The sequence below is a fragment of the Rhineura floridana genome, chromosome 21, assembly GCF_030035675.1.
Source record: "Rhineura floridana isolate rRhiFlo1 chromosome 21, rRhiFlo1.hap2, whole genome shotgun sequence".
Taxonomy (NCBI): domain Eukaryota; kingdom Metazoa; phylum Chordata; class Lepidosauria; order Squamata; family Rhineuridae; genus Rhineura; species Rhineura floridana.
In genome coordinates, this window is record NC_084500.1 from 1,702,691 (window position 1) to 1,724,182 (window position 21,492).

The 21,492-nt window shown below is 48.0% G+C and overlaps 3 protein-coding genes across 3 annotated transcripts in view; 1 reads left to right on the forward strand and 2 right to left on the reverse strand.

The window, feature by feature from the left end:
* ABHD11 (abhydrolase domain containing 11) overlaps positions 1 to 21,492 on the reverse strand; it is a 42,072-nt gene that overhangs the window by 20,007 nt on the left and 573 nt on the right. The window contains exon 2 of the mRNA XM_061604884.1: positions 19,121 to 19,194. Coding sequence (XP_061460868.1) covers positions 19,121 to 19,194 — 74 coding nt within the window. The remainder of the gene's footprint in view (positions 1 to 19,120; positions 19,195 to 21,492) is intronic.
* The window catches only part of LOC133374241 (claudin-4-like), a 46,857-nt gene that overhangs the window by 8,097 nt on the left and 17,268 nt on the right, over positions 1 to 21,492 (forward strand). The gene's annotated exons all lie outside the window — the stretch shown is intronic.
* On the reverse strand, positions 378 to 19,193 carry CLDN3 (claudin 3). Its single transcript, XM_061604889.1, has 2 exons — positions 19,121 to 19,193; positions 378 to 2,990 (listed from the first exon to the last, which is right to left on the reverse strand). Exon 2 carries the CDS (start codon positions 2,479 to 2,481, stop codon positions 1,837 to 1,839), a length of 645 nt encoding a protein of 214 aa, XP_061460873.1. The 5' UTR covers positions 2,482 to 2,990; positions 19,121 to 19,193; the 3' UTR covers positions 378 to 1,836.

Consider the following 21,492-nt stretch of genomic DNA (forward strand, 5'->3'; position numbering starts at 1 on the left):
TTGCAAAAGCTGGTGGGCAAATCTCCTCCCCCCAGAGGTGCGCCTGGCACCTTCACTGTATACCTCTCATTGTACCATGGAGATGCCCCTCTTCACCCCGGCCTTTGACTCCCGAGAGAGATATTTTCAGGGCCCACCTGAGTCTTCTGATTTTAAATTCTTTTAAACAGATTTTAACATCGCAGTTTTCTGCATTGCTGCAACCCGCCTGGGGACCTTACGGCAAAGGGCGGGTTTGTAAAAATCCAAATCATCATCACTGCCGCCCCAAGGAAAGATGGTGCTTTGGGACCAGCTGGCCATTCCTGGGAGCATCCGCCAGCCATTTAGCCAAAAACCAGTTGTGGAGGACGCCATGTTCAAAGTTGGGTTACTAAAACAGAGTTTTATTGTGCAGAAAAAGGGGCAAGGAATGAAAGGAAGAAAATAACTTATTATATCACAAACCAAAGGAGGAACGCGGAGTTGCCCTCAAGCATGTGTAACAAAGGTTCCCCACAATCACCACCACCATCAACGCTGCCGCAAGCATCCCTTCTCGTTGACATCTCCCGGAGGAGGGCTGGGAGAAGGCTCTAGAGAACCACTGTCTGTCAAGATGGACTTTGCTCGGCTGGACCCGCCATCAGCAGCTTCTTATCAATCCCTCTGCCTTCTTCTTCCCCCTGGTTGCCACCGCAGGGCATCCCCACAGAGCTGGGCAGCTTGTCCCCTCACGGCAGCAGGCAAGGCAAGGCTGTTCCCACTCGAGAGGGTAGGGCGTGACAGCAAGGCAAAGGCCGGCTGCCATCTTTGTCCCTCAGCTTGGCAACCTACCAAGAGCTTCTCTGCTTCAGGGAAATGCCTGCCTCCAAGTGCTCAAATTCAGCCTCCAATTTGTGCCCCTCAACAACTGATTTCCCTCCCTTTTCTTGGACAGGACCGTTTATTTCGGCAAGGGCCATTACCTCAGGGCATGAGGTAGCGCAGATTCTTTCTACGCTGGGCTCTAGAAAAAAAAAAGACTTCTGCAGCCATCGGCATTCTGCCCGGAAAGCCTGTCCTTCGCAGGAAAGTCTGCCTGTTGGGCCCAATCCAGACTGACACCCCACAAGTGGCCCCCTGAACTTTACAATGGGGCCTGTTTCATCATCCCAGGGCCCAACAGATTTGACCTGTCAACCATCATCTGTCCATTTCCAAATCATTTCCGACAGGTCGACCCAAACACAGACAATGACTCTTGGGGGGGGGGGCTGCTTCTGTCCCAGAAAATTATCATGTCCCTCTCCCGGTCCCTTGATTGGTTTCCCAGAGCACCCCTCAGGAAAAACAACAAATTAACACACACACACCCAAAAAACCCACACAACATAATCCACGGCAGAGAACATGGCGGCCCAACAAGGGGGTCAAACAGCAAACGGCACAGTGCCCAGCAGGCTGACTGTTTGGAACCTTCTAGACTTATACAAACCGTGCGCAGCCCCTGTGCCAGTCTTGAGGGGGGACGGAAATGGGGATTGGGGGTTCAATTGGCCAAGGTTTGTGGTGGAAGTCCCAGAAGGGAAGTGGGGAGCGCATTGATGTCAAAGGCCAACAACATCCACAGAACGAGTAGGAAGATGGAGGCAGCAAAGTCTGTTCCTCTTTGGAGGACCTCTCTGGGGGAGGCCTGGGGCTACAGCCCACCATGGTACACAAGGAGAGTCCTCAAAGGCTAAACTGAACAGGTGTCTGTACATTTCTTCTTCCTCTGGGTGGCTCCTCTTTCCCAGAGGAAGCAAAGGTGAAGGACAGGAAGGTCCTGGTGGCCGGCATCGCGAAAGCCACACATGCAACGGGTGGCCTTCTGCTTCACACATAGTTCTTCTTGTCGTAGCTGGTCACGGTTGACTTGGGTGCCGAGTAGGCCACATTGGTGGGCCTGTACCTCTCCTCCTTGGGGGGGCAGGAGCAGCAGAGCAAGGCGCCCCCAAAGAGAAAGAGGGCAGAGGCTGCCCAGCCGATGTAGAGGGCTGCCCCCAGTTCTCGCTTCAAGGGCTCGGGAACGGCGGCGTTGTAGAAGTTGCGGATGATCTGGTTGGCTGACCAAGAGACCGGGATGAGGGTCAGGATGCCAGCCAGCAGGAAAATGACTCCAGAGGTGATGGTGACTTTGGCCTTGGTGGAATCGTCCTCGATGCAACGGGTGCACTTTGCCCCCATAAGGAAGATGAGGATCCCCAGTGCCCCCAGGACGATGGCGATGACGACCAGGGCCCGGGCAGCCTGGATATCTGACCCCAGTGCCAGTAGGGAGTCGTAGACCTTGCACTGCATCTGCCCGGTGCTCTGGACCACGCAGTCCATCCACAGACCCTCCCAGGTGAATTGCGCAGTGACAATGTTGTAGCCGATGAAGGCTGTCACCTTCCACATGGGCAGCGCGCAGCACAAGATGCAGCCCACCCAGCCCAGGACAGAGAGGGCAACCCCGCCAATCTCCAGGCCCATCGACATCTTGCCGCCGTGGAGTGGGTTGTCGCTGCTTTCCTGAGAGCGGCTGGATGACGGCCTGTCGCTCTCTAGGCGTGTGGCTTTGAGCAAAGAGGAACCCAAGCTCAGGGGTGATTTATAACCGTCCTGTACCCAGGGCGGGCTCTGTTAGCTCAGGGAGGGGTGGGGCCTCCCCACCAGCCTCTCAACCTGCCCTTTCCCGGCCACCACAGTTTCTTTTCCCCTCTTCTTTTTCTCTTGGTTTGTTTGTTTGTGGACATGGCATCCGTGAAGGATGGGACCTCGCTAGGGAGGGCAAAGCTGGAAACGGGCCCTGAATTCCTGCTGGCTGTTTGCCGTGACGCTCCGTTCGAAGGGCAGGCTGCCAAGCCAGGGCAGGGCCGGCGGCAGCAGGTGGAGCACTCCTTCCAGAGGGCCCCTGATTCTCCAGGACTTCCTGTGCCGAACCTCATATTCGGAGCTGCTGTGGAGCCTCACGTTTGCAAGGGCTCCAAAATGCACATGCTCCTGGCCTGTCCCATTTTGTCAAATGGCGTCCCAGAGGACAGGGAGGGGAAAATCTGTCAATTTCGGTTCCCTCTAATTTTGTCTGATCTTAAATTTAGTTCACCCCATCCCTGCAGCAATTTGCGATTTTTTTTAATGTCTGGAAAACTGCATTGCAAAATTCGGCTAAATGCAAATGTACTTTTCGGTTCTGGTATTGTTTCAGAAAGTGTGGATTTGATAGATTTGGCCTGAAACTGAATTGCAAATTAAACTGAATTTCTCCCCCGCCTGTACGCAGAGATGTAAACTCCCCTTTTAATGCAGAGACAAGGGAACGTCTGGGAACGTCCTGATGTTGCTGGATTCCAACTCCCATCATCCCTGACTATTGGTCATGTTGCCCAATGGATATTACAGGAGTCCAACCACATGTGGACAGCCACAGATGTTGCCCGTCTGTCCTTTAAATGTTAACCCACTGCACTCAATGACACTCCAAAGTGCCCATAATAAATAGTCAATCCAAAAAGGTTCATGTCACATTCAGGTTATCACGCCTACACCTACGGCAATGTTTTTCTTTTGCGTTTTAAAGCGAACAGATCAGAAATCACCTGTTGACTCATTCGCTGAAGGGCATCATTGTTGTCAAGGGGCTTTCCCAAAGGCTGGAAAATCCAGGTTTTATACACAATCCCCGAGTATAAGAAAGCTGGAAAAATGAGATACATTCATGTGCTTTGCAGAAAATGTGTGCCACAGAAACTCTTCCACAATGTACTAGCTGGGCACTCCGGTTGGTGGTATGAAGGCAGGGAATAGTTCCCCCTTCAAACACCGTGCCAAGAGAGGAGTGGCAGCCAGGAACATCACACTCCTGCAACAGAATAGGGTGGTGGTGGCATGGATATTCCTCACCCTAAATACACCCACTCTGGGAAACAGCTGTGGCCCAGGTTCAAAGGCATCTCCGGGTAAGGCTGAGTGAGTTGCTCAATTTGGGTTTCTCATTTTCCCAATCTTAAATTCAGTTCTCCATATTTCCATATCACTTTGTGGTGTGTGTTTGTTTTTTTAAATAAAGTTGATGTCAGATGCCTGTTTTCCCTTAGCTTAATTCAGGATTTTCCTGGCTGACTCCTTCCCTCTAAGTACTCTGAGCAACGCAGAGCTTGGAAAAGTTACTTTTCTGAACTACAACTCCCATCAGCCCCAGCCAGCATAGCCACTGGATTGGGCTGATGAGAGTTGTAGTTCAAAAAAGTAACTTTTCCAAGCTCTACATTTATGAACCTTCCTGAAAGCGTCTCCAAGGCTCACAGGATTGGATTTGCCACAGCACTCTTCCCTACCAGAACAAAAGGGCCTTTCGAACACAACTGCTGCGTGCCGTCAAAAGGCTATGTACACAGATGCTCCTCAAACCCTGTCTCACTACAACAGAAGGGAAGGGCTTACAAAGAGGAGAAGGAAGGTTGTGGCCTCAACATAGCAGATTTTGCCAATTATTGAGGACACAAGACGAAACTTGCTGGATCAGATCAGAACATAAGAAGAGCCTGTTGGATCAGGCCAGTGGCCCATCTAGTCCAGCATCCTGTTCTCACAGTGGCCAACCAGGTGCCTGGGGGAAGCCTGCAAGCAGGACCCGAGTGCAAGAACACTCTCCCCTCCTGAGGCTTCCGGCAACTGGTTTTCAGAAGCATGCTGCCTCTGACTAGGCCGGCAGAGCACAGCCATCATGGCTAGTAGCCATTGATAGCCCTGTCCTCCATGAATTTGTCTAATCTTCTTTTAAAGCCATCCAAGCTGGTGGCCATTACTGCATCTTGTGGGAGCAAATTCCATAGTTTAACTATGCGCTGAGTAAAGAAGTACTTCCTTTTGTCTGTCCTGAATCTTCCAACATTCAGCTTCTTTGAATGTCCACGAGTTCTAGTATTATGAGAGAGGGAGAAGAACTTTTCTCTATCCACTTTCTCCATCGAGTGTGAGAACTTGTTTCTGGGGAGCCCTCAAAAGAACATGAAGCTGATGATGGCCTCTTGTGGTCACCAGTAGGGATGGGGAGAAATTTGATTCAGTTCACATTTAAAGCCAAATCTATCGAATCCACACTCTCCAAAACGTTATGAAAACAGAAACACAGCCATCCTTCAAAATTCACACATATCTGAAATTGGCATTCCAATTCTCCAACCAAACAATATTTGTAATATATTTGGGGAACGTGTTAGGGGACAACGTGCAGAAAAATAAATATCCTAGCGAAATTAACACAACAAAATGCATTCTGTTAGGGGAAATTGCTTGCAAGAATGTGTACGCTGGTCAGAACTGCGTACGGAAATGTGTGCATTAGGAGACGTTTGCACTAAAATGCTGAAAACCTTTCAGGAGGATTAGAATGCAGCCATCCACCAGATTACACCCTTTTCTGAATCTTGTGATGCCATTTTGGTTTTTTAAAAAAGCACACAAAATTCTGTATTTTACAGGGGGGAGCATATTTTTAGGGGATGAGTGTGTATAAAATGCTCGCAAAATGGGCAATTGAAACATGGGTTTGTTATCATTTTTTTGGTGAGAATTTTTTTTAATCTGCCAAAAAAATAAAAAAAACACCAAAACACCAACCCTGGGACCATACAAGGGAGGAGTGAACAGAACCAAAACTGAGCAGAAATCAGCTGATCCATCACTCCCCAGCTTTAGGAAACCACCGGCTGACCACTCATGGAGACCAGAGTCCCGGACCGCAAGGTCCTTGGCAGAGCTTGGAAAGTTACTTTTTTGAACTACAACTCCCATCAGCCCCTGCCAGCATGGCCACTGGATTGGGCTGATGGGAGTTGTAGTTCAAAAAAGTAACTTTTCCGAGCTCTGGTCCTTGGGCTAATCCACTGAGGCAGCTCTTAAAGAAAGCACCATTTCCTGCCCTGCCTAGGAGTTTATATAAGCTTCGATGGCCTCTGCTGCAATCTTGTGTAACGAAACAGCCCAAGCAAAGCCTGTTTGTTTGCAGTTGCCTTTTATTGTATCCTTGGGTACATAGTCCTTATCAACAGTTTGCAGGCCACCTCTTGCCTTCTTAGGACAAGGAAGCAGACAAGCACCCAATGAAAGATGGCAGTTTGGTTACGAGACTGAAATTGTTCCCTCGCCCCACTCTGCCCTCCTGGCAAAGGTGGGAAACCAGGAAGTGAGCAAGTTTCCTACTCTTCATAAGTGGCTGAATTGCACTGGCAAGAGTTTTATGGACGAGCCAAGCGATACCTTATAAAAACCTTTTATCTGGTATCGGTCCAGACAGGTTGCTGCTCAGGCCACGGCTCTGAATAGTGAGCTTTCGTTTAGGACAAAGGTGGCTAACCTTTTCTTCATCTTGAGGGCCCCCTTGCCCCTTTGCAACCCATCTGGGGGCATCACCCATGGCAGACGCAGCCCCAAAGTGGGTAGAGCCACCCCACACTGGTCAGTGGTCAGGCTGCAAGCAGCTGAAGCTGGTAAAAGGCCCTCCTAGCCAATGAGGCCACCTGGGCCTCTATTGACACCGAAGGAGCCAGGCTATGAACCTGCTCCCGTCGGGGAGTATGACTCCATCCCAAGCAGGCAATTGATCAGTTGTCTGGAGTTAGGAACCACCCACCCACAGAGTCTTACACTCTGACATGAAGTCAGATGTGAGGCAGGTGGATCCAGCTTGGGGGAGAACAGCCTGGGGGGCCCACCCCAATTTAAATGGTTCTAAGTCTCCCTTAGTCATGCATAGAAGCAGGAGTAGAGGAAGCGGATAAAATCGGTCCATCAGCATAAAAGCAACCATCAATCCAAACATAAAGAGCGAGTCAGCCTGGTAAGATCCTGGGACATTTTGTGGGCCTAAGGACCTTTGTCCACAAATGGTCTCTGGGCCCATTGCTGGTGGACCAGGGAGCCCCCGCTGGGTGCGGCAATTCTTTCACTCTCTCTCTCTTTTTGTATATCTATTTATTTGGATTTTATGTATATACGTACAAATAATACAAGTGTATGAACATATATTCAGTATATTCATAAATGGAATATAACAAACTGGAACAGGTTCAGAGGAGGGCAACAAAGATGATCAGGGGACTGGAAACAAAGCCCTATGAGGAGAGACTGGAAGAACTGGGCATGTTTAACCTGGAGAAGAGAAGACTGAGGGGAGATACGATAGCGCTCTTCAAGTACATGAAAGGTTGCCACAGAGAGGAGGGCCGGAATCTCTTCTCGATCGTCCCAGAGTGCAGGACACGGAATAATGGGCTCAAGTTGCAGGAAGCCAGATTTCGACTGGACATCAGGAAAAACTTCCTGTTAGAGCCATATGACAATGGAACCAATGACCTAGAGAGGTGGTGGGCTCTCCGACACTGGAGGCCTTCAAGAGGCAGCTGGACAGCCATCTGTTGGGAATGCTGTGATCTGGATTCCCACATTGAGCAGGGGGTTGGACTTGATGGCCTTATAGGCCCCTTCCAACTCTACTATTCTATGATTCTGTGAACTACTACTAAACACTACAGGCCAGCTGCTGTAAAGACCCACAGGACTCCTTTTCCTTTATCAGAGGAACACCTCAAGTCCAAAATAGGGCACCCCAATCCAGTAAGATCCTAGTCCAGGCGAGACAGGCAAGTTGATCAGAAAGAAAGTGAGGACCAACACCAAGTCGAGTTCCATTTGCGGAAGGAGCCACCGTGAATCACGAGTTCCACACCTGAACATAACTGGGCAGGGGGAGAGAGTTCAGTTCGGCTCTCTTATGTTTGCATACACAAAGTCAAACCATTCCACGAATAAATTCATCGGTTCTCTTTTTTCGTTATTGTCCTCTCAACACACCTTCAACTTTTGTGTTACTTTTTCAACTAAAGCCAAATACCACACCTTCTGATGCCAATAATTAACTGTTGCTCCGGCAAAATCCTTCCCGGGCCGTGCAACAGCTACGTGTGGGTGGCAGTGTTGTGGGTCTTACAAAGACTGTCAGGCAGGGTGGCTCTTGGTCGAACCCCGCTTTGCCCTTTGGTCATGTTACGCCCCGGACTTAACGGCATCAGAGACCTTCCCTCTGTTTAGGTTGTAATGATGTGTGTTACCTCTCTTGAATCCCGAAGGGCCCTGCTGGTTGTTTTATATGCCCAGCGGATTATTACTTAGTGACAACCCCAGAGTGGGCCTTCCTTCCCAGTGACAGTGCCCACTCCCTGGAACGCCCTCTCAGGCGGAGACAGTCATGACCTTTAAGTACTTCTTTGAAATTTTACATGTTTGCCCAAGTGTTCCTGGACTCTGACTTTTCCATTTTATATATTTGCTTTCTACATTGCTCAGTTTTTATTTGGGGTATACAGTTCTGTTTTTATCTTGCTTTTATCCAGTTTTGAAGGTAATTGTATTGAACCCTATCATCCTTTCGGCGCCAAGTTAAAACCTTTCTCTTCTCCGAGGCATTTTAATTTTTTGTTTAATGATGGTAATGTTTGTAATTTGATCTTAGTTATGCAGTTTTTAGATTGTGAAATTTGATTTTAGATTGTGATGCTTTTGTATTTTCCTGTATTTTATTGTATTTATGTTCACCGCCCAGAGAGCTATTGCTAATCGGGCGGTATATAAGTTTTAAAAATAAATAAAATAAATAAATAAACATTTGTTACTGTGTTTTTGTGTGTGTGTGCAAACTGCTTGGAGATTTTATTTTAAGCAGTGTATGGCTTCAAAATGTGGTAAGCCAGACCTGCTGGATTCGGGGGTCCCACCTTCTTATTCTGCTGAGTGGACTCTCCCAAACACCTACCCCAGAGTCCTCCTTTGACACCACCAGCGGCCTGATCTTATGAGGCACTTCTGAACATGCCTGCGCTCAAGATCTGTTCTGTCCTTGCCACCCACCAGGTGAAGAATTCTTGCCCTGCAAATATAGAACATGCCAGTGGACCTGAGGGGGATTCTTGAAGTGGGGCGAGGTGGGGAAGAAGATCCATGCAAGGCTGAAGTCAACCTACCCTTGCTCAAGCTACATTATTTCAATAGGGTTCATAGGACACTTGGTTATTTACTGCTGCTCCAGCCTAAGACTGCCTCTCTCCTGAAATCCAATGGTCCCACCTGACAGCTGGTTTCACTTCACTGTTTTTCCCCAAAGTGAATTCAGTCTGAGGGCTGTCACTCTCTCATATCCTCATACTTGGGAGATGAAAGAACAGCGACATCAAGCCTGAGTCATACCTGTGCTTCTGAGTTTCGAGTTTCTTCACCGAGCAACAGTTTGCAAACAAAGTTATCCTTGTTTTGTGACAGCGCTCAAGAGTGACGGGAGAGGAATCTCTCTGGTTCTTTTTTGGGGGGAGCTACTGTCACCCCTTGAACCCAAGGTGTACACTTGTTGATTTGCACAGTTCAGCTAGTGTGGCCCCAAGCACACAGACTCTACAGTTGTCAAACATTGCAGGTGAATAAGTGTACGAGGTTCTTGTGTCTACAGGTTAAGGATTGGGCGAGAAATTCGATTCAGTTTGCCAAATCCATCATATTTGCACTTTCCGGAACAATACGAGAACCAAGACTTAGCCATCCTTCAAAATCCACACATCCAAAATTTTTAATGCAGTTTGCCAACCACAGAAGGTGTACAGAAATGCATATATGTTGGGGGAAAGTATGCCAAAAAATGAACAGGAGTGAAAACATATAAAGATGCATTGTATGATGAGGAATTGCTTGCAAAAACATGTCCATTCGTCTAAACTGCCTGCAAAAGTGTGTTTATTAGGAGAAACTCACACTAATTTTCATGAGGATTTAAAAAAGAATCAAGAATTGCTGCAGAACTCAATTTAAGATTGGAAAACTGAGACCCCTGAAGTGGACCTGCCTTTCCATCCCTACTACAGGTGCACAGATTCTGCACTCGTTAAATGCAACATGTGAACACCCATTGTGTGCTTGGCTTTCCCTCCGGAGCGATTTGTCCTATCACTAAAAAAAGCCCAGGAAAAAGCTGGCAGAAAAATCCCTCCCCCTTGAAATCACTTGGGAGCTTAAATGATCTCAGGGCATTATAGCCTTAACAAGTCCATTATCAGTGCCACTGAATGGCTCTGGGTCTTGTGAAGGAACAATGAGGTCATTCTTCACATGCTCAAGTTGCACTTTTCTGTGGTTTTAGTGGAGGGGGACTGCAGGGAAACACAGCTCCAGGGCTTTCTTTCAAAACAGGAGCAACTTCTGCTGCTGCAGCGCTCCGATAACTGACGCACCCTCCCTGCTTGGGCAAGCAAATGAGAGGATAACCAGGATTTCAAGTTTGGCAGCTTAGCAGAGAGGGAGTTAGAGAATGAGGCCAGTTTGCAATTTTATCCTAATATCCCATTTATTTTATTCCATTTATGAGACATCTTGAAGTGGTTTAACAAACAAATCAACACATGAAACGACTTCATATACAAAAACAAGGACGACAATTTCATATCCGAAAACAAATTCAAAATAAAAAAACCAAATTCAAATCCAGTACTAGGATAAAAATCCCTGCTGAAAAAGCTTGTTGGAAGAGGAAGGTTTTAAACAAATGTTGAAAAGATGCCTTGGCAGATGCCACTTATGCAAAAGACCCGATTCCTACATCATACCTACAGAACTGACCTCCTGATGGACTACTACAATGGGGGGGGGCATTTAAAGGATCAACCCAGCATTTTTTATTTTTTAAGGGACGTGGCTGTGGGGGGCTGTCACAATGAGCTCCCCAATTCAAAATGTTAGTATTGTACACCACCAGCACTTCTGAACCACTGAGAAGTAACAATGGCAAGTTCCTAGCCCTTATGACAGCAAAGAGAGGCTTGAAAGTCTAGGGGACTTGGATGCAGGGGTCATCACATGGAATTTATCCCCAAACACTTGATGCGAGCGGGGGGGGGGAGCAGGGGAGGGAATTCAATCACTCTCATACCCAGTTGTGGAGCTCTCAGAAGCTCATGTTGGGAACCGCATGCGCTACACTCAGTGGGCCTCGACTTGATCCTGCAAGATGAAAATGCAATACAAGCCCTTCCTATGGAGTTGCCTCCCAAAACGGAATCACACAGCCCCCCTTTTATTTATTTGATTTATATCCCGCCCTTCCTCCCGGCAGCAGCCCTTTTACCTGTATTTAGGAAACAAGAAAAGATCTAAGGATTAACTCCACAAGGACCTTATAATTTATATGACGACGGCTGCAAGGAGCGGGAAAACAGCGGGAGAATCTGAGTTAGAATACAAAAATGATTAAGGGACAGCACAACCGAACACTGTGGGCTGAAAAAGGAGGATTATTTCACGAGGGAGAGTTCTGGTTTCCCAGCTATGTGAACAAGGACCCAGGCACAGCTCCCCCTGAGATGGGACTCTGTGGAGAGGATTTGTGGGATTAGGAATGGACAAATGTGTCATTGCATTTCTCTGTTTTTCATTTTTCCAAATTTAAATCTAGCTCTCCAGCTGCAATTTAAAAAAATACCCTCCCAAAAAACTGTCAGTATTTCAGATGCAATTTTCTCCCGATATATATATGCAGCTTTATTTATTATTTGATGTATATCCCGCCCTTCCTCCCAGCAGGAGCCCAGGGTGGCTTTACACAGTTTTGCAATGCAATTTCCCCTGCAATAATGTATTTTATTTTCACTAATATATGCATTTTAATGAACACTTTACCTATGTATATGCATTTTCGTCCACATTAGTTGACTGGCAAACTGCATTGCAAAATTTGGAGACGTGCAGATTTCAAAGGATGGCTGCGTTTGGTTCTATTGTTTCGGAAAGTGCGAATTTAGCAGACTTGCCTTTAAATGGGAACTGAATCGAAATTTCCCCCCAGTCCTAGGTGGGATAAGGGACCCCAAGTGAAACGCATATCCTAAAGGACTATGGAAGACTGTTCGCTAGAGGCTCAGTGGGAAAAACTAATTCTTGTGTTAATTTGATGCATTTCCCCCCCTGTAGTTGCTATATTGTTGAACGTTATAAATAAAAATAAGAGAGAAAGGAAAATATTTTTTAAAAACATTATACATGCTTTTGGGCGATAGTTTCATAATGTTTTTATAGTGTTGCCTGTAAGTGCTGTCTGTAATCTTAGAATAGTGTTGTTGTTGGTTTTACGTAATTTTATTGCTGTGAGTCACCCAGGGACAAAGGGTAGATTATAAATTTAAAATAGCAAATAAGCAACCAAACTAATAATAATTACACTCCAAGGAGGTCAAGGTGACGTACGTGGCTCCCCCCCCCCCATTTTATCCTCACAACAACTCTGTGAGGGAGGTAAGGCTAGAAGATACAGATTGGCCCAAGACCACCCAGTGAGTTTCATGGCTGAAAAGCTGGCTCCCTCCCCAGCACTAGGCCCAACAGTATCCATTGTGCTGTACTGCCTCCTGGTCTACCTCCACATAGGAAGAGCGTGGCAGCAGGATCTAGTCCAGCACCCTGTTGTCACAGGGGCCAACCAGATGCCTCAATGGGAAGCCCGAAAGCAGGACCGGTGCGCAAGAGCACCCTCACCCCTTGTGCCCCCCAGCAACTGACATCCCAAAGGGATACTGTCTCTGACCAGGGAGGTAGAACACCAGCCATCGTGGCAAGTAGCCGCCAGTAACCTTATCCCCGTTCCATTTGTCTAATCCTCTTGAAAAGCCATCCAAGCTGGCGGCCCTCAACTTCTCGTGGCAGCAAATTCCATACTTCAACTATGCGCTGTGCGGGGAATGCCTTCCTTTGGCCTGTCCTGAACCAGCCTCCAGCTCTGTTGGATGCCCCCCCCATAGGGTTCTGAAATGATGAGAGAGCAGGGGGGGGCGGACCTCTCTCCATCCACTTTCTCCAAGCCGCACTTAATTTTACACACCTCTATCACGTTTCCCATTGCCTTTTCCCCCCTAAACTGAACAAAAAAACCCCAACAACGACTCTTACGACGACACAGAATTCTGCTTTCTAGCAAAGAGGTATCTGGAGGGGGAGAAGAGAGGCTTTATTTCTTGGCAACGGCTATTGCAGAAATTCCTGGGCGCACACATCCATTCTCTCCCTGCAGACACACACAAAGATGAACTGTTGCCATCTGCAACGAGCGGGGCTCTAGAAGAGGAGATTCATCCCAGCGGTGCAGGCACTGGGTTATACACACCGTCCCTCTTATGCACTCGTGCCGCTGGGCCTCCCAAGACAAAGCCACCACCACCCCATGAACACACTGTTTATTCCAGGCACACTTTCTGCAACACCTGCGCTTGATCCCGGGTGGCTTTCCCCAGCAGTGCACCCACCTCTCCCCGCCTCCCCTGGCGACCTGCCTGGCCCAGCCCTGCCGCACAAGGAGCTTGCTCCGCAGCGCCACTTGATGCCCAGAGAGACCCCCAGCTGCCAACCCCTTCCTCCCCTCCCTCACGGCGCCATTGCCTGGGATTGCTCGCTCGCTGGCAGCCACAGAAAGCCCTGCAGGTGAGTGGTCCTCCCCCCTCGCTTCCTTTGCCCCCCACCTGAGGGCCCATCTGCACATCCCAGGGGCTCCGCAAATGGACACCCCTGCTTGAAATTGCATTTGCAAAAAAAAAAAGGTCATGGCAAAAAAATGGCATTTGCAAAAAAAGGTATCAAGGCAACAGTGGTAGGAATGGACCAAGCCTCGGATCTGGGTGCCAGAGATGGGCTGGGCCCCCCACCATCCCCACCCCCACTGTGTATCCCTGCCTCAGCATGGTGTGCGACCTTCGTACGTCCCTGTCGTTGCTTGGTCCGAGTCCTAGGGCAGACCCCTTCTAGCTCAGCATTGTCCACACTGACTGCCAGCAGCCTCCTAGGACTTCAGGCAGGGGACTTGGCTACCGGGAGATGCTGCCAGGGACTGAACTCTGGAACCTTTGGCATGCCAAGCAGCCGCCCTAACCACTGAGCTACAGCGGGGGTGGCCACGGACAGAGGGACAATCCTTCATTTTGAAGGGATGCAAGGGAACAGTCGTCTGTCAGAACTTAGGAGCCATGAATCAGACCCTTGGTCTATCTCAGTATTGTTGACACTGACTGGCAGCAGCTCTCCAGGGCTTCAGGCAGGGGTGGGGAGAGAAATTCAATTCAGTTTGCATTTAAAGGTGACTCTGTCACACCTGCAGTTTCCAAAACAACCTGAGAACAAAAACACAGCCATCCTTCAAAATTCACATTTCTCCGAATGTTGCAATGCAGGTTTACATAATTGCATGCGTTAGGAGAAAGCATAAAATGAATATGTTGGTGAAGAGAACATGCAGAAATGTATTGTATTAGGAGAAAGGGGTTGCAAAAGCTATACCTTGGTCAAAGCGGCACATAAAGTGTGTTTTATCAGGAGAAATTCGGACTAAAATGCTGTAGAATTTTCACAAGGATTAAAAAACAAATTTGCAAATTGCTGCAGAGATGTGGAGAAATGAGTTTAAGGGCTCGTCTTTATGAGTGTATAATCTGTAACGTTAATGCTTTGTGTCCTCATTAATTCACCATCGTCCATATGATGTCACAAGCTAGTATGGATTTTCAAGTTCACAAATCCGCATCAGAAATACCACTGAAAACCAGACATGCATTCCTGTATCAATCACATTAACATCCATGCACTCAGACGCAATGCTGAGGACATTCCTGCAATCGGCAGCCCATGGGCTCTCCTCCGCCATATGCCACGCCCCGTCTCCTTCCCACCCAAGAGCAGAGCCACAAACCTGCACACGCGTGGGAATTTAAAAAAAAAAGATATACGTTTCTGCGCTCTTCCGAAAAAGCGTGCAAAAAGCAAACGACCATTATGGACCAATCACTGAAAAGGGGTGGACTTAGGGGAGCAGCCAATGCTAAAGCAATTTCGACCAAAAAAAGCCCACACGTGTGGACGCTTGGAAGTTGGGTTTTCACAATAATCCGATCACAAGCAGGACGTGTATGGATCTCGAGGCCACCGACCGAATATGGAAAACGTGGCTTTTGCAGTTAGGTATGGATGGGCCCTACGACTGGAAAAATGAGAAGCTGTGAGCAACGAGGCTGGCAGATTTTTCAGTCGCTAGTTCTCGGCAGGGGATGTTCCAAGCCTTACCCGGAGCCTCTGCACGCAAAACAGCTGGTCTGCCACTGAGCTACGCCCCTGGGTTAAAGAGAACGAGCCCCAAAGGAGGTACAGCAGGAGGGGCTGCCTTAAGGCCGCCTGCCCAGCCCCAGTGAGCACCTGGGGGGCAGACTGAGCTGGCGCACAACTCCCCTCCCACGAGGCAACATGTCCTGGCTTCCAGTTTGCAGGAATTCCTTGTCTACTTGCATCTACTTCTAGAGGACCATACGCAAGCTGGCGCCCACTTAGCTGGCAATGCAGCCGAGGGGCAGCCCGTCCCCACCAGAACCGTGCTGGCGCAATCTCCAACTTGCCAAGCCAAAGGCAGCCCCGCCACCCCAAAGGAGGGATGCCTGCCAGAGCCTTGCGCCTCTCGCCTCATCGTCTCTATTCCCGTGGCCCCATTGATAGAAATTTATTATTTGATTTATAGAGCTTGGAAAAGTTACTTTTTTGAACTACAACTCCCATCAGCCCCAGCAACCCAGGACGGCAACTGCATTGCATATATTATTTCTTTATTAAATTCCTATCCCGCCCTTCCTCCCAGAAGCTCATCATATTGGGGTAATTGTTCCTGGAACACAGCAGTGTAGAAAGCTCCCTTATACTGACTCAGATCCTCGGTCTATCTAGCTCCGTATTTGCCCACACTGGCAGCAGCTCTCAAGGGGTTCAGGCAGGGGGTTCTTTTCCAGCGTTACCTGGAGACGCTGCCGGGAGTTGAACCCGGGACTTCCTGCATGCAAAGGAAATGCTCTCCCACTGAGCTATGGTTTCTGATCTAGGGAGATTCCAGTCCACGTCTTTTAGGGCCAGGCTACCGATTGCCTTGACTTGCTGCTGGCTCTTAGAGCCCAGCATTGTCATAGTTTACTCAGCCTTGGTGAGGTGGAAGTGACCTGGAACTCCGGCTCTTACACACTGATCTCCTTTACTGAACTTTGATCTCTCCAATTTATCTTTTTGCGGGACAGTTTCACTTTCACAGCAGTTTCCTCCACAATGCTCCTGGCCCTTGAGGTAAGCTGTTCAAACAATGAGTACACTAGACCTGAGCTGCGCGGCAAACTGCTTCGCTGAGACAGCTTGTGCTCTTGGTCCTCAACCCTACTCCGAGGGAAGCTCGGAGAATGGCAACAAGGGAGAGGGCCTTCTCAGTGGTGGCCCCCAAATCATGGAATGATCATGACGAGGTGCGCCTGGCGCCAACACTGTTATCTTTTCGGCACCAGGTCAAGACTTTCCTCTTCTCCCAGGCATTTTAGCATGTGTTCTATATTGTTTTAAATGTCTTAATTGTGTTTTTAATTGTTTTTAACAGATGTATTTTAAATTGTATTTGTTTTTAGTTATTGTAAACCGCCCAGAGAGCTTCGGCTATGGGGCGGTATACAAGTTTAATCAATAAATAAACCAGTCTTACAGAACGTTTAAAAAAACGTGTTGAGTTGAGAGGCCTTGGGAACTTTGCAAATCGACTGGAATTAATTTCCCTAAACCTGAACCAACAGATAGCTCAGCTCTACAGTTTTGCAAGCAGAACGTACAAGAGATGCCTTTTCAGAATATTGTCACCATCACTGTCTTATGTACTAACAGAGAACTCATCTTCAGAGCAAACACCACCACCACCACGAGGGAGGTACCAACAGGCTTGTGTGAATCCCAACATTTGCAGAAGGAAAAACAATACTTAGAAAATAAACCCCCTAAGGGAGGGGGCAGAGACCTCTCCAGTCAGTCCAGTTATGACTGAGCATGCTCAGTCGTAAGGGTGGGCGAAAAATTTGGTTCAGTTCACATTTAAAACTGCATATATCAAATTCACACTTTCTGTAACAGTGGAACAACCAAAACACATCCTGTGCCAAAATTTGCACTTACTCAAGTTTTGCAATGCAGTTCACTAACCAAACAATGTTTACAAAAATGCATATGTTAGGGGAGAAAAAGAATATGAAATGGGTATGTTAGTCAAAACTGCTTATAAAGCTGTATTTATTAGGAGAAATTTGCACTAAAGTGCTGGACGATTTTCCTGGGTTGTTTTTTTTTAATAATAAATTGCAGATTGCTGCAGAAAGGTGGAAAACTGAATTTAAGATTGGAGAAATGGGAAACGGAGGGAACCAAGCTTGACAGATCTTTCCATCCCTACACTGAATAGGAATTCTAGACTGTACCCTGCAACATTTTGTCGCAGAATCCATTTGTATGCATGAATAGCAAGGTGCTGAGTTATGACAGTAATCCAGATACAATGGGGCTATTCAGAAATAAGGTTATCAGCATACTCAAGAGTTAAATGGCCAAGGATGATGGGAGTTGTAATGCAGCAACATCAGGGGAGCCAAGGTGGAAGAACAGCGCTCATGCTGAAAGGCCAGTGGCTCTTTTGGAAGGCAATACCTTCGACTGGCCTTGTAAATGACATAGGTAAAAGGTAAAGGTGTCCCCACACTTACAGTGCGAGTCATTTCCGACTCTTAAGGTGCCGTCTTGCGACGTTTACTAGGCAGACCGTATATTTGGGGTGGGATTGCCAGTTCCTTCCCTGGCCTTTCTTTACCCCCCCAGCATATGCTGGGTACTCATTTTACCGACCACGTATGGATGGAAGGCTGACATAGGAAGCTCCCTCAAATTGGTCCATCAAGTTCAGTGTTGTCTCCTTTGGCCGGCAGTCAGTCACCAAGGTTTCAGACAAGAATCTTTTCCAGACCCCACGGGTGTAGCTGTCCAGGGGTCTTAGACCCCTTACTTTTTTGGGAGCAGGGTCCCTATGTCTCCAGCCAATCAGCATGAAAGGGGAGTGTGTCAGCCACTGAGAAGAGTCTTCTAACATGCTTCCTTGTCCTTTCCTGCCGATTGGAGCCAATCGGAGTGAAAGGAGGCGAGTCAGCCACTGAGAAGACTCTCTCCAGTAGCTAACACTCTCCTCTTCCGTGCTTATTGGCTCCTAGGGGCATCTGTTGTTCTGGGAGAAGGCATGAACACGGATCTCATTCTCAACCCAGTAGCAAAAAAAAGAGGGCATGGATGGGAAGGGACCCTGCACTTCTGAATTTGCCACTACGCCTGCTGCTAATCGTCCCCTGCCAGCGTGTATTGCAAAATGAATGGAACACAGAATGCTGCCTTGTAGTGACTCAGACACTTGGTCCATCTAGGGCCATCTTGTCTACACTGACTGGCAGAGGCATTCCAGGGTTTCGGGCAGGCTTCTCTCCTGGCCCCACCAGAGATGCCACTCATGCAGATAGGGACGGAAGGATTTGTCATTTTCGTTGCTCATTTTTACAAACTTATATTCAGTTTTCCACATTTCTGCAGCAATTTACAGTTTTGTTTTTTTTTAAATCCCCCTGAAGAGGCTTCAGCATTTTAGGGTGCATTTCTCCTAATAAAAACATTTTTGCATGCAGTGCTAAGTAACCTACTTTTGCAAGCAATTTCTCCTAATGCATTCTTGTGTGTTCATACGCATCTGTTGTACTGCACACTTCCCCCCCCCCCAATATATGCATTTTTGTTTACATTGTTTGGTTGGCAAGCTGCATTGCAACACTCAAGTAAGTGCAAATTTCAAAGGATGGCTGGGTTTCAGTTCTCTTGCTGTTTTGGGAAGTACAGATTTGAGAGATTCAGCTTGAAATGCAAACTGAATTTAATTTCTCGCCCACCTGTGTGCAAGGCGGATGCTGTACCACTGAGCTACGGCCCTTTCCTGAACAAACAAAGAGAACAACTTGCTGATATTTAAGAAGCTAAAGTTAGCCAAAAGCGGGGAAGGCAAGAGAGAGAACTGTGGAAGGCAAGAGGTTGTCCAGAGCCTTCACTGGACCTCACCCAGCCCTGCAAGACAAAGAGTCCCTTTTCATTCTCAGCCTAGCAGGTGGGGAGGGGGGTCACCCATTCCTTCCACTTCACATTCCTAATTCTGGAGAATGAATCTTGATAGGTATGCCATGAGTATCTGTGAACTTACATTCTCAAAATGAACGCTGCATATTTGCTGTTGCAGATACAGGGAACTGGCTTCCGTACAGGTTTTTTGTGGCTCTGCAAAACAGAAAAGAAAACAAGTCATCTGACTCAGTTCTGTATCAACCGTGATGGGGATTCACATCTCCCCAAATAATCCACCAACTGCAATGCAGCTCTTCTTGACAGATTTGGGGCTCTCTGAGTTTTGTGGTGCAGTTCTCTAATCAAAACATGGGCACGCAAATGCACGCTTTTGGAGAAAGTGTGCATGAAAATTCCAGCTGATGTACCCACTTTTGCAAGCAATTTCTCATTATATAATGCAATTTTGTACGTTATGTTCACCAATATATTCATTTTAATGCACATTTTCCCTCCAGATGTGCATTGTTCGGTTGGAGAACCGCATTGTAAAATTTAGAGACGTGTGCATTGCGGTTCTCTTATTGTTTCGGAGAGGGCGAATCGGATAGATTCAGCTTGAAATGCAACCAGTTGAATTTCTTACACATCCCTAGTAGATGCTAGCCTCCCGTACAAAATTTACCTTTATTGCTCCGCCCACTTTGGCCTCTGGCCCCTCCCACCAGTGACATGTGGCCCCCGGAAAGCTGTCCAGAAAGAAATACGGCCCCTAGATTGACAATGATTCCACACCCCTACATGGAGAGGGTCATTTGGGGTTTCCACCCAGCTGCCCCAAACTGTCAGCCATTGCTGCCTTCAGGTTGCTGCTGGCCGCCGGCACTGGGGAGTCACCGTTGGGTTAGGCCTGACGGGGCAGCTGCTCCTTCCATCGGGCTTGAGAAGAGACCCCTCCTGCCCCAGGAATAGGCTGCAAAGTGATGGAGAGGGCAGACCCCACCAAAAAAATCTCCCTCCCAGAAGGCTGGCCTCCCTTTCTCCTCCTGAATCGGCAAAAAGGACCACAAAAACTATATGCAACAGCCCAGAGGCTGCATTCTGACAAACAGCAGGGCATTGCCTTGGCTAACCCAACTCTTTATAGTAGGACAGAGTTTGTGGCCAGATCTCACTTGTAGGAATGCTTTTTATACAAAGCAGACCATCTAGGCCAGCATCCTGTTCTCACAGCGGCCAACCAGAGGCCCATTATGGGAAGCCCAAAAGGAAGCAGAACCTGAGTGCAACAGCAACTCTCCCCACCTACAGCTGCTGGGAGCTGGCATTCGGAAGCATCCGGCCTCCGACTGTGGAGGCAGAGTGCAGCCATCGTGGCCAGCAGCCATTGACAGCCTTACGAATTTGTCTCATCCTCTTTCAAAGCCATCCAAGTTGCTGCCCGTCACCGCCTCCTGTGGGTGGAAATTCCATAGTTTAACTATGCCCTGTGTGGAGAAGTATTGTTTTTTTTTGCCTAGTTTAGGGAAAAGGCAAGGAAGGGGTGGAGGGCTGAGAGCCATTTACGAGATTAGGCACCGTGGGGAGAAAGTGACTAGAGGGGTGGTTTTCCTCCCTCTCTGATAACAATACTGGGACCCAACAGGGTCCTCCAAGGAAGCTGCAAGTTGGAAGATTCAGGGTGGACAAGATAAAGGACTTCTATACAAAGGGCTTAGTCGAACAATGGAACTCACTTCCAAAAGAGGCAGCGACAATCTCCAACTTTGAAAGAGAATAAGGCAACTTCATGGAGGGCAAGGCCTTCTGAGCCACAACAGCAGGGGAACATGAGTGGGGAGGGTTGGTGTTGCGGCCAGGTCCTACTTGCGGGCTTCCTAGAGAAGCATCTTTGGTTGCCTACTGTGAGAACAGGATGCTAGATTGGACTATCTAGGCCTTTGATATGAGCCAGCAGGCGGGCCCGTTCTAGATTCTTATGGAACCATTCTCCCACAGTTTTCTATGGATGTGAAGCATCGTTCTCCTCCCCCTTTGTATGGAACAAAAGCACTCCATCATCTGCTGTTTGTGAGAAGAACCGAATAGCCCAAGGGCCAACAAGCCCTGTTTACTGTGACTGAGAGGAGTCAGGTTGTACCTCCAGGCTGCGAGGGGAAAAGGCGGAATGGTTTTGAGCTCACTGCCTTCCCCACTGGTTGCAAAAGAGGGTCAGAAAAGGAGGAGAGGCAACAGAAGTTGAGGAGTGGAAACTGTTGTGGGCGGGCAGAGATATTTAACCTTCCCCAGTGCCATTTTCGTGGGCTCTGTGGCTCCGTGAAATTACACAGATTAGTGCTCGTGGTTATAGAGCGGGGATCCGTAACCCACGGTCCATAGAGCCCCAGGGGTTCCATAGACAGGGCTTCAGAGGGTCTGTGAACCAGGCACAATTTTTCAAAAAAGCTTCCAACACAATTAAATAAATTGTATTTATTCCAGGGAGGTCCATAAATTTCATCAGATTCTCAA

What these genes read in the sequence shown, in the direction of transcription:
- CLDN3 (XM_061604889.1), bottom strand. Translation starts at nt 2,481, where the DNA reads ATGTCGATGGGCCTGGAGATTGGCGGGGTTGCCCTCTCTGTCCTGGGC.